Genomic DNA, 12,982 nt, shown 5'->3' with positions numbered 1-12,982 from the left:
GGTGGGGCAAGGATTGGGGAGGCTTAGGAGGCAGGCAGGGAGTGGGGCAGGGATCTGGGGTGCTGGGGGAGCAGGTGGGGCTGCCAGGAGTCCACCCCATGGTTCCCTCCTCCAGTCCCACCCACCCCTTACGTATTGGCACTGGAGACCAGGTCCAGCTCCCTGTGGCCGGCATGCTGCCTGCCCTACACGGGCAGGCAGTGTGCTTCAGCACCAGGGCAAGGGCCAACCATAGAGATGCTCTGGCTGCTACCAGAGTGTCTTTGTGGAGAACCCAGCCTCTGGTTGCCTCTGGGCACAGTCCGGTACTGTGCCTTGCCCTGCTTTTTTTCTCTGCGGTTCTTTTTGACCCCTGGATATCCAGGGGTCTAATTTTGTCCCCATGCTGCAAATTTGCAGCTGGGGAACGTTTTCTCATTTCTGCACGTGCTTCTTGCAGCGTCTCAAAGGGGTTTGAGATGCTGCAAGACACATGTGCGCACTCGTCTGGATGCGCCCTTAGAGTTTTTTGAACTCTTCTGTTAAAGTTGTTTTAAAGAAAAATATGTTTCCCGTCTTGTTTCTTAACAAGTTTTTTTGTTTGTTTGTCTGAATGTGTCAGATCCTTTCTGTCCTGACTGTGATTCCAAACCTTCTCTGCAATGTATCCAAAATGCAACTGGAAATAAAGTATATTTTTCTCATTGTTCTGGCCAAGTAGCTAGTCAAAACCCTTCACGATATCTTGCTTCCTCATCAGCATCGGCCTGTCCTCCTGTTGTGGAACAAATGTAAACTCTGCCTAGTTATCTTCTTGATTTCATTTGTTTCTCCTTCTCTGGGCTAGGGACCAAAATTGCACACAAACTGGTGTACATGATTGGAAACTGCTTCAAATCTGTAACACAACAGAAGTCCAGTGCACATAAACTGCTTCAAAATACCCAAAACCAGTTTAAGATAAACCTGGATGGATGTAGCACCAGACTTAGCTGATTTAGGGTAAATCAGTTTATTGAACTTGTGTCCTAGATCCCCTCCAGGTTCAAGTTAACTCACAGTCCGTCCTGCAGCATTCCAGGATGCTTTGCATCTTCCCCACAAACCCCCCTCATGGAGTGCATGGGCTAGCCTTGGCCCAACCTGTTGCTGTAGCTGAGCAGGGAAGCATGTTCTAGTGCCTTCCATCTTCTGACCTGAGCCACGACAGGCATCTGGCTGCTTTTCCAGAAAAGTGAATTGTATGTTCACTTGCTTATCCGCGAAAACTAACCTGTGAAGATTGAATTGATTCAGCCTCAGGTTTTTTGATTGTCTGTACTTAGCCCTGGTGTTCCCAGGGGCTGATTTACAGAGGGCACGAGAACAACCTGTCACTGGAGCCAGCCCATTTGCCAGAACTGCTGGTGCTGGCCCAGATGCTGCTGCTTCTTCTGCTGCTCCTGTTGCTGTGGGTGCAGAACCTTGTTACACCTCTGATGCCTTCTGCTATTGAGGCCCCGGAAGTTTGATCTTTCTCATCTTGCCCTCCCATTAAATTCCCTTTTGTAGCTCAGTTCTTTCTCCAGATATGTTACATCTGTAAAGCCTTTCAGTGCTGACAAGTAAAGTAATTTTTTGCTTACTTGCTGTGCCATAAACCCACACAGACAGATAGCCACAATTATCTAGGTTATAAAAATTAGGACCTAAAACTGTTCCATTAATGTAATGATGACTGTACCATATCTCATCCGTATTTGAATTTGCCATTTGTATCTTTTTAGAGTGTATTTTCTGCAATACATCTAAATGCACATACATGTAAGTGTGGACTAGTAATATTGTTTTGTTTCAATAGAAAGCTTATCGCAAAGATTTTGAAGAAATGCTCAAGGGAAAAGCAACATTGGATTTAGACAAGACTCCCGAATTTTTGCACATAAAACATGTCACCAATCTTCTCAAAGAGGTAGATCACTTGTTTTTTTTGTTCCTCATTGTTATACTGTAAAAGGGAAATAAGCAGCCTACCCATGTATTTTTGATTCATAAACAAAATACCTTGGTAAATCCTGTCTAATTCAGTAAAATTAAGCTTTAATTAATAAACAATTATTTAATGTTTAGCTGAATATACAGGTATCTGTCCATTGAAAGTTACACTAGGAAATATTGATGTATACCAAATAGTTACTGGTCAGAGTTACTGTATACCAAATAGTTACTGGTATACTGATGTATACCAAATAGTATCTGTTCATCAGTGAGTGATTGTGGATATTGCAGCTATTCTACTGACTGGTGGTGCATTTTCTTTTGTGGCTGTAGAGACAGATGTTAGACAAACAGGTCCTGCCACGGTGGTCATAGGTGTACATGGCATTAGGGACTACTATACTGAGATGCTGCTTCCTTTGGCCATCTTTCTGTTGTAACTCAAATAACCATCTTTCATCTTGATGTTGGACTCCATGATTGAGAAAGGAGTGCCACTTTGTTGCCAAATAGTGTTCTTAACAGAATCAGCATTACCTATAGAGTCTTTAATGAACATACAGAAAGTATAATGTCCACCAAACCTGAACCAAGAAATAGTTAAAATCAGATAGTATTGTGGAAATGGGGTTCTAGTATGTCTTCATTATGAGAACATCAGATATTTGGAGCATGATTTTCAAATAATTTTATCCCCAAATTGCCAAAAATCATATACATATTTTAAAAAACATTATTAATTGTTTCTCAAGAAGTTAATTCAGGTATGCAACTCCAAATTTGTTGCATGGAGCTAACCATGCTTTAAGGAGACATGATGAAACAGCTTTAAGTTGTTAAACATAAGCACTTTCTATTTCCTTATTAAAAAACGCACCTATACACTTGCCCGACTAACAGCAGCCTCAGCGCCATGTGTATTCAGCGTTCCTGCTTTTCAAAATGGTTGTGCTGGTACTTTAAATAAGGCTTGTTGAAGGAGCTTTAATTAAAGGAACATTTTGAAAAGCAGGATGCTGAATACATTAGATGCTGCAGGCACTTTAATTAGAGCGACTCCCAAGAACCACTCTAATTAAAGCAATCCTCCCCCACCCCCACCATGGAGTACCTGTAAAGATGCCCAATGTGTCAATTCAGTTACAATCTCCTGTTGTGGGGAGTATGGGGAGGATTCAGAAGAGATGACACCTTCTGTACTTGTGAGATCTACTTCCTTTAGGATCTGTGCAAAACTTTCTCAGGAGAGTGAGAGTTCAATTGTTCCCCAAATGAACAGAAGAATCTCCCTGATTATGACAGCTAATCCTTGTAGTTTAGTGATCGTAAAGGACTTGTTAAAGAAACAATGGCTGAATTCCCTTTTGTTTATATTGAAGAGCTCAGAAGGACAAAGGACCTTGGTAAATACAGTGCAATTCAGTAAAATAAAGCTTCAATTCATTTACTCAAGAATTCTTTTAAAATATATTTGCTTAAAATCTCAGCTTGTCATTAGCTCTTCAATGTGCCTTGAAAAATGTGGTGAGGGAATTGGCCAATGTGATTGCATTGCTGCTGGCCATTATCTTTGAAAACTTGTGGTGATTGGGAAAGATCTCAGATGATTGGAAGAGGGAAAATCTAGTGCCCATCTTTAAGAAAGGGAAAAAGGAGGATCCAGGGAATTACCAATGGATAAGCTTCATCTCAGCCCTTGGAAAAATCATGGAACAGGTCCTCAAAGAATCCATTTCCAATCACTTAGAGGAAGAGAATGTGATTAGGAGAAGAAACTCCTCCCTTGATCTGCTGGCAACATAGATTCACCCAGGGCAGGTCAGCATGGATGTTTTACCTTTGTGAGTTTTTATCATCTCTCCAAGAATATGGAAAAGAATGGTGACCAGTCCACAGGCAGCCTCTACTGTGATTTTAATTTTTCATAGAACACCTGTATACCATGGAGACAAAATACTGATAGTATTATTTTATGATAGCATGTTAAAAGAATGGAAGGAGATGGTAGGAAAGTTGTTACTGTATCGTAATTTAACTACTAATCATTTTACTAGCTCTTACTGTAATATTTGGGGCATGTTTAGGGCATAGCCATTCTATCTGTGAAGCCATTAGTAAAATGGGGATGAATATGAGGCCTACCAGCCTTCAACTATAAAAGCTGCTATTCACAGGAAAACCTACAACGCAAAAGCTTTTGCAATTAATGTAACTGAAGATCTCTAATGTGAGCTCCCTAAACAAATGATGCAGTATGTAAAGGCTGAATATTTTTCAAGAGCCCGACAGCTGCATACAAAGCTAAATTAAAAACTTTTTGGTGCTTTATACTTTTTGATTTGATAATTTCCAATTCTCTTTTAATTCTGAAAAATATTCTTCAGCTAATTCATATTTCATAGCAATTTTCAGAAAAAATGATCAAATAGTAAGAGGCATGTTGCACAAAATTTAAAGTGGAGGATTTTTTTTATCCTTAGAAAGAGTATAGAAAAGATTTTGAAGAAGGGATTAAAGGAAAAGGACTGACTGTGTTTGAAGATACGCCAGATTTGATTAGAGTGAAAAATGCAGCCCAGATCCTAAATGAGGTATGTTATGGTAGTGAAGGTTATTGATGGCATAGAAAGTTCATGTTTTACAGTGCACCCTATTGAAAAATATTCTAATTTGTCTCATAATTGAAAATGAAGTATTCTCTTTTGAAGCTGATGCCCACCTGGATTTTGCAGAAAGAGTATAGAAAAGATTTGGAAAATAAAGGGGAAAAGAATTATACTTATTCCAGCTATTCAGCAAACATGTGAAATTGTTCACGAGGTCAGTAGATAAAAAATTTCCCCTGGGCAGGAAAACCTGACTTTGGGGTGACTTTGTTGTATTACATTCAGGGGGGCTATGCACATGTGCATGTCCCTATTGTGTTCTATTTGTGTAACACTACAAAATGCCTCAGGAGCTGAGACTGTGCAGCCTGGTCATTCATCAGGCTTTAGTTTGGCTTTGGTTCAGGAAAGATCATTTAAATTAAATAATTTAAATTTCTTACTCCAAGAGTTCATTGGAAACAACTCTGTGCATTTTTAGATTTTTTTTTTTTTAATTATATTTTTTCTTAAAAGTAAATGGTGTTTAAACTGGATAAACCCTGCTGGGCACTAAGCAGAACTTGTTACTGTGTGTTCCAGAGAGTTGAACAAAAACTTTAAAAGGCAGAGACAGCTACCTTTAAGACTGAGTTTCTTTCAGACCTCAATTTATACATTCACATTTTCAGTAGTTCACTGCAAACTATCACTTGTATCTGCAAAACTTGAGACCTGGTTTAAAAATGTGGGCAAAAACTTTTAATTGAAATTATTTGAAATACTACCTTCACAGAAAGAATACAAAAAAGATCTAGAGACTGAAATTAAAGGCAAGGGCATGCAAGTGGGCACAGATACTCCTGAAATACAACGTGTCAAGAAAGCTTCTGAAATTGCAAGCCAGGTTAGTACAGTTGTTTTTAATTAGTGCCAGCTTTTAAGTAAACTGAGGACTTGTTATCAAAACCATGAAGTAACACACAAAATGTATTAGGCTAGGGACAGAGGTTAAGCATAAACTGGTTTAAATGATCAGAAACTGGTTTAAACCTGTAACAGAACATAAATTCAGTGGATATAAACCAGCTTCAAAATGGCCAAAACTGGTTTAAGATAAACCTGGTTAAATATAGTATCAGACTTAACTGATTTGGGTCAAACCAGTTTATGCAACTTCTGTCCCAGACCCCTTCCTGGTTTAAGTTAAATCAGAGTCCCCCAGCATCTTAACATGCTTCTCTGCTTTGACAGAGCAGGGCTGGCCCCACCCCCAGCTGCCAGCAGGGACTTTCCCATCCCCAGCAGCCAGAAATGGGGCAGATTTCCTTGCCTCACCCCCTCCTCTGAGGCAGGCAAGTAAAGCCCCCACTGCTGGTTTTCCCCCCTCTGCCAGCATGGGTGCATGTTTCTCCCCCTCCCTCCACTCCCTCCTTAGCTGCCCCACACCTGCTGGGCTGTGGGCCGCACAATTGGGGAGCGCCACACTGCAGGACAGTCTGAGTCAGGGGAAGCGCAGCCTGGGATGTGAGCCCCCTCCCTCCTCCAGTGTCAGCCCTGCTGCATCCGTACCACAGCTTGGTGAGTGGGGTGGGCCAGGAGCTGCAGAGGCTGTGCTAGGCTGGGCTGATGAGCAGTGGGGGCTGGATCTGGCCATGCTGGGGAGAGGACTTGCCTGACAACCACAGGGAGCTCAGGGCAGTCCCGGCTCCCCAGCAGGGGCAAGGATGAGGTGCTGGGCAGCCCCGATGATCTGACCTCCCAAGGGTGACTCCAGCAAAGTGGTGGCACTAGGGGCCATGCTTGCTCCACTGGTCCTGGGATGTAGTCGTGGTCTGCAGTAGGCATGGAAGAGGGAGGAGGAGGAGGCTGGTGTTTTTCCTCCCCACTCCCTTCTCAGCTGGCCTGCAGGCCAGGGAGAACATGTCACAGGGTGATCCTCCTGTCTCCCAGCTGCAGGGAAGCTTGTAGTCCCCATCTGAACTGGGAGCCTGGGTGATCATCTGGCCATGCCCCCTCCCTGGCTGGTAGGCCAGCTGAGGAAGGAGTGTGTGGGGGAGGGAGGGAATGACCCTGCTGAGGGCTTCCCCCTGCCTGTGCTGGGCACAGCCTGGCTGGGGTCCAAAGCCAGACCATGGAGGGGAGTGGAGAGGCATTTCCCTCCCACTTTCTCCTCAGCTGGCCTCCTGGCTGAGCAGGTGGCATGGCCGGGTGATTCGCCTGGCTCAGGTAGGAGAATAAAGCCCCCAGTGCAGGCTTCTCTGCAGCTGGTAGCTGGGCCAATCACCTGGCCAGGCTCCCGGATCATCTGGGAGGACAGCTGAGAAGGGAGTGTGTGATGGGGGCTGCTGCCCCCATCACGGTTGCTCCCCCCTCGTTGCTCCAATGGCAGGGGCAGGAGCGTAGCCAGAGGCTAGCCATCATGGCTCCCTTAAGCATTGGGGCAGGGAGGGGGGTTATTTTCCCTCTCCCTCCGGCATCTGTCAGATGGCAGGGAGGGAGCTAATCCCACTGCTTGTCCCGGTCTGGGAGTAATCGGTGTCAGCAGTCAGGGCTGGCAGACCCCAGCTGTGGTCCCCCAGGGGCAGAGGAGGTGGAGGGGGAATAAACCCCATCCCTGCCTCCTCTGCCTCAGGGGCCCATGTCAGCTGGCGCTTGGTTGCGTGCTGCCCCTGCTGCTGCAGCAGTGAGGGGGGAGTGCTAAGCGGACCCTAGCTTGGGTCTGTGCCTGTGGGACAGTGAGGAGGGAATTAAACCCTCCTCTCTAGCTAGTTTGCTTGAGGCTACTGCTGGTGCCTGGCCACGCCCTACCAGCACAGCTTCCCTGCAGCCAAGGGCACCTCTAGCACCCTCGGCTTTTGGCCTGAGCCACTGCAGACATGTCTATTCACTTGCAAATTGGTTCAATTTAGGAAGGTTAGACTAACCTGCAAAAATTGAATCAATTCAGGTTCTGGCTTTTTGATTGTCTGTACCTAGCCCTGGTGTCACAACATATGTGATTTGCAGCTGTTTGGAGTCATATTTGACCTATTCCAATTCTAGGGAAAAAGTAAGACTTCCCAGTGCTATCCTTCCCTCAGTTTTCATTGGTAAGTAGCATTACTTACATTTTCTGAATCATAATGAATAGCTGTTGGTGCTACCCTGACTTGTTTTGGGGTCTTAGAATAAAATGTTCCTTGTTTGAAGAGAAATAGCTGATAAGCATGTTCACAGTGAGGGAAAATCCTCAAGGCCTTCCAGGTTTGATTTTGCAAAGCCCGGAGGAAGAGATTCACATCAATGATGGCCTCCAATCAGGACTGTGAAAATGGGAAAGGCCACTGAGATGAATGTAAAGTAACTTGTTTTTTAAAAGGGTGTTTTAAGCCTGAAACATAGTGTAAATGAACTGTTGGTAAATCCCACAAAGCTATTCTACCAATATAAAAGCCATTTGGTTTTATAGGGATGCTATTCAGTGAAGGCAATCAGATTAAAGTGGGATCTATTTATTGCCTTAGCTGTTGTTCATTTAAGTGTTGCCCATGCTATTCTTCACAGAAAGAATACAAGAAAGATCTAGAGACTGAAATTAAAGGAAAGGGAATGCAAGTGGGCATGGATACCCCTGAAATACAACGAGCTAAAAACGCTTCTGAAATTGCAAGCCAGGTATGTACAGAATAATGTTTATAGACTACATTTGAGGAAAAACACAATGAGCCTTTTAAAAATATATGGAAATATTCTTCTAGTAGGTTGATGGTAATAAGAATAACTTGTGATAAAAGCAGATTGCCCTGTCTCAGTTGCTGTTGGAGTCCAGTCTTACAAGGATGTCTTTGAAGATGGCACACACCAATTACCATAGGCTTAAGTGTACAATACAGCTGCAGATTATAACATCCTTTTTTGCAGAAAGTATACAAGAAAGACTTGGAGACTGAAATTAAAGGGAAGGGGATGCAAGTTGGCGCAGATACCCCTGAGATACAGCGGGTCAAAAGAGCTTCTGAAATAATAAGCCAGGTGGGTACAGAATGAAGGTTAAGTGTTTTAATATCTCCTAATGATGTGTTCTGGGAACATATTATTCAGAATGCATTGCTTTGCCTTTTGTTAATTAGAGGCCTGTATACCAATAATAAATAAATTAACATATGGAAGCTACTTGTGGAACTAATGTTTTAAGCATTTGATTCTCATTTAAATTAAGGACTCTTTTTACCACTGTGTCAGTGGCCTTTAATTGGGTGTAAATTTTGTTTACATCCATTTTAGCACCTTTTTACATGGCCAGAGTGGACATATTTTAAACAATCGCAGCCAAGAGAAAACATGGGATGCACATTTTTTAAATTATGCTTTTCAGAAAATGTACAAAGATGAAGCAGGGAAGATGCTCTGTAATTACTCTGCTGTACCAGATACTCCAGAAATTGAAAGGATTAAGAATACTCAGAAAAACATTAGTTTGGTGAGTAGCAGCAGTTCTGCTTTTAGATGTGACTTTTCATATATTTTCAAGTATGAAATGGTTTCTCTGGTGTCCTGGCATGGAGTGTGGATATTTGAGTAATTGTCAATTAACTATTTGCATAATTTTCCTGGAAAAGACTACAATATCACTAATTCTTTCAAAAAAAGGCCCATCTTTCCTCGGCTTGATACGGCTGCTTTAAATTGTTAAACCACTTAATCTAGTCTTGCCAAGCCCCAGTCACTTTTAACTGAATTTTTTTTTAAATCCATCTCCCCAGAGCACTTTATTATATTCTAGGTACATGTACACATGTGCTTTACTGTGGAGTTTGACTAATTAGCTCCGCAGTGGTGGTTTGTCCTTCAAATTCAAAGATGACTATGAGATAATTGGTTGGTTTGGTCTCTGTGAGCATGTGAGTGACTGATCAGGCCAATTTGTGTTTTGAACTGTCCATGGCACGCTGAGCAAGGGATGCCACTTTGGGTTGCTTGAAGAACAGTGGACATGCTGCTGTTGCAAGATTTATTCTGTTTGCACTTCTGCTTCTCTTCAGCAGTTCTTCTCCACTCATAGACAGTAGCTCTAGTATGGATGAGGCTTCACCAGGTGGAACAATCATGAGTGAGATCTTCCCAAGGCTTTGGGTCAGTGTTAAAACATTTCAAGGATGACTTGGGGGAGTCCTTGAAACATTGCTTCTGGCCTCCCTGAAAGCACTTTCTCTCCTTTAGCTCATCATAGATTTTCTTTGCCAGTCACTCATCTGACATCTGGGTGACCATCTCACCTGTGATTTCATTAACAGAGTGTGGATGCTTGGAATGTCTGCCTTTGTGAGAACCTCAGTGTCTGCAACTTTGTCTTGCTATCTTATCCTCATAGTTTCCTCAGACAGCTCATGTGAAAGTGGTTCAGTTTCATAGCATGTTGTCTGTATACCATCCAGGTTTTGCATGCATACATCAGGATTGGCAACACAATGGCTTTGTTGACTTTCAGTTTTGTTTGTTGACTGATGCCTCTGCGCTCCCACACATTTGCACATAATTTGCCAAAGGCCATGCTTGCTTTAGACAATTCTGGTATTGGTGCCACCATCAATGTGAACTGCACAAGACAGTGTACTGTCGACATAGGTGAACATGTCCACTACCTGCAGCGTTTGGCCATTCTCTGTGATTGTAGGCTCTATGTAAGGCTTTTCTGGTGCAGGTTGGTGCGTTCCTTCTGTTGTCTTAGTGTTGTTTGTGAGACTAAAGTTCGCACAAGCTCTAGAGAAATGGTCCATACTCCGCTGCATGTCAGATGCAGATTTGGCATTCAGGGAACAGTCATCAGCAAATGGAAGATCACGAAAATCATCAGCAAACAGAAGATCACAAAATGTTCATGATCTTCTGAGCTCTGCAGTAAAGTGTCACTGTCTACACATTCACTGGTATTAGGGCACAATAAACCAATTAACTCCACTGCAGGATAGTACTATCGGGGAAAATGCTATCTTACGATGGAGTAAGTAACTGTGTTGAAACATATGTGTAGATGGCGACAGGGCCTGGCTGGGGCACAAGGGTGCTAAAGTGTGAGGGCTGCCTGCTGCCTAGCCACATGGTTCAGCACTCTCAGCACCCTTGTGCCCCATCCAGCCTCTCTGCCACCTGATGCTGCCACCTGGAGCCCAGGGCTAACCCTTTGTGCCCTCTGCTGCTCTGCCATGGCTCAAATTGCTGCTGTCTTGGGTGCATGTGTTGATGTTTTACCCAGGAGCAGTTTCCTCCAGCTCAGATGACTCCAGAGTTTGTGTTGTGTTAATTGCATGTGTAGATGCACTTGCTCTGTATAAAAAGGAGCAGACACTGAGGGTTGTACTATGGTAAATATATGGTTTATAGTATGATTATAGCATAGAATTAAAATGAAACTATTTATAGCATACTTTGACTTAAAGTATATCATGCCAATGGTTTTATGCTACATTGGGCGTTGAATGTTTTTTCACCTTTTATGCTAGATTTAAGTTTCAGTATGTCACTGAATAAAAACCATATACAAATGAGCTTAAATGCTCTATTTTGTTATCTTTGTATTTAATCCTTTTAATTTTTTCATGTTGATTAATTTTTCTGAGTGTAGCACTTTGTGTACCTTTAATAGAGATTTTCCTAGAAGTAAAGATGATTAGTGAAAACCTAGTTTTATGTACCAATAGATTACACAGCAAAGATTAATAAAGCCTTTAATGAAGAATTTCCTAGAAATTAGCCCAGGAAAAGCCAATAATCTTTGAGATAAAGGAACTGGTGAAGCTGGTATCTTTTGCTACCCTATACACTATATTCAGTTCATGGAGTGCTATGTTTGCTCTCTCCTGCCACTTGCTGCCTCTTTTTTAAATGCTGCTGTGCTATACGTTATGGAGGCATTTCACACCATTGCAACTTGCAAACACAGTAGGTAATAAATAGCAATGTGGGCTAGATTTGTTCCATGTCCTAATCTAACTTTTCTTTAGCAGCTGAGGATACCACAGATAGATTTGTGGTATAGACTTTTGTTGGAGTTCAAATTCCCTGCCAGTAAGGAATCAGCTGCAAAGCTTGTATGATCTTTGCCACTTCTTCAGGGTCTGAAACCTCCTGAAGAATTCTCCAGTTATTAGGGCCAGTTTAAGCTTTCTGTACCATAGCTTTGAAAAATGTCCTTATATATTTACCTAATATAGCCACAAAAAGAAAAACATTTTATTTTGAGGCAAGAGCTCTGGCCTCCATCCTTTTCCTCTAATTGTGTGAAATCAGTCCATAGTTGAGAGTAATGATGATTATGCTACCAGTTCATTTCCTCTACACTCCAACCTTTTAATACTATACGTAAATTGGGTTAATAAAGATAATTATTAAGCAGTCTAGTGCTTAATAGCTGGAAGAGTTACAGGCAGCAATCACAACAGAGATAAATTGAGAGACTGTTTGACTCTCCTTTTATATATTCCTCTTTTTGTTCTGATACTTAGACATTGTTAGGGTTGAAAATGTGAGGTTCCTTCTATAGGTTAAGGGGACAAACAAGCAGCTAGCTCTTCAGATAAAATCAATGCTGTTTTTAGCTTGCCAGCTGGGAATGCTGTTGTAGTGTAACTGGCTCTAAGCCTTGTGTTGAGCATTTTGTAGTAGGCTCATAACTGCACAGTCATCTCTTCTGTAGTAAACTCCCTAATCCAATATGTTTTGTACTCCTTGATGAAGAAAGGAAATATGTTTTAGTTCAGGTCAGGATGTAACATTTTATAGGAAATAACTCATTTTAACAAATGTGTACAAAACACTTCTAAAATTCAAAATGCCATATATTTAAAGATACTGTTACATTGAAAACAACCTGTATATTTAAATGATTCACCCACATCAGGATTATGTAGTATTGGCCACCCTATCTCAAGAAGAAGTACAATGTCTACATTGTGGCAGTGGTGTATCCCAAATATTTCTGAGCCTGCCCCACCCATCTGCAGTCAGGATCATGTTTTAAACCCAGAAATATACCAGGGAAAACACTCCTGGCTGTCCCTCTGTACCTGCTATTGAGTCTCAAATGTGCTTGAGGTGCCATTTGGAATGACCTCATTGAAGCCTCAGCAGCGCATTTCCAAGTTTGGGCCACACAAGTGAAGTATGTTCAGAGCTGGCTAGGGCACATGACTATCACAGTGTAGATGTCCCTTTGGAGTTCAGAAATGAACACTAAGAGTGATTATGGGCAAGTAAAAACTCTTACATTGAGGGTGAGGTTTTTGCCTTGGAGAACAGCTGACTAAGAGGGAGTATGACAAAGGTAAGCCAGGAGCCCCTGAGCTCGCTCTCTTTCAAAAATCAAGAGCAAGGGGTCAGTCCCTGAAACGAATGGTAAATTCACAACTAACAGAAAGAAAAACTTTCCACAACAGGCATGTAGAGGCTGAGGAATTCATTTC

General features: G+C 42.3%; 1 protein-coding gene across 3 annotated transcripts in view; it reads left to right on the top strand.

The window, feature by feature from the left end:
• Positions 1–12,982, top strand: part of NEBL (nebulette) — a 486,921-nt gene that overhangs the window by 403,937 nt on the left and 70,002 nt on the right. Inside the window, exons 16-21 of one of the 3 annotated variants that reach the window (XM_059729063.1) lie at positions 1,820–1,930; positions 4,437–4,547; positions 5,338–5,448; positions 8,088–8,198; positions 8,445–8,555; positions 8,899–9,003. The exons of the other annotated variants lie outside the window; for them this stretch is intronic. Of the exons in view, the coding sequence (XP_059585046.1) occupies positions 1,820–1,930; positions 4,437–4,547; positions 5,338–5,448; positions 8,088–8,198; positions 8,445–8,555; positions 8,899–9,003 (660 nt within the window). The remainder of the gene's footprint in view (positions 1–1,819; positions 1,931–4,436; positions 4,548–5,337; positions 5,449–8,087; positions 8,199–8,444; positions 8,556–8,898; positions 9,004–12,982) is intronic. 3 annotated transcript variants of the gene reach the window in all.

The sequence above is a fragment of the Alligator mississippiensis genome, chromosome 5 (genome assembly GCF_030867095.1).
Source record: "Alligator mississippiensis isolate rAllMis1 chromosome 5, rAllMis1, whole genome shotgun sequence".
NCBI classification, from domain to species: Eukaryota; Metazoa; Chordata; order Crocodylia; family Alligatoridae; genus Alligator; species Alligator mississippiensis.
This window is presented reverse-complemented; position numbering and strand designations above follow the sequence as displayed.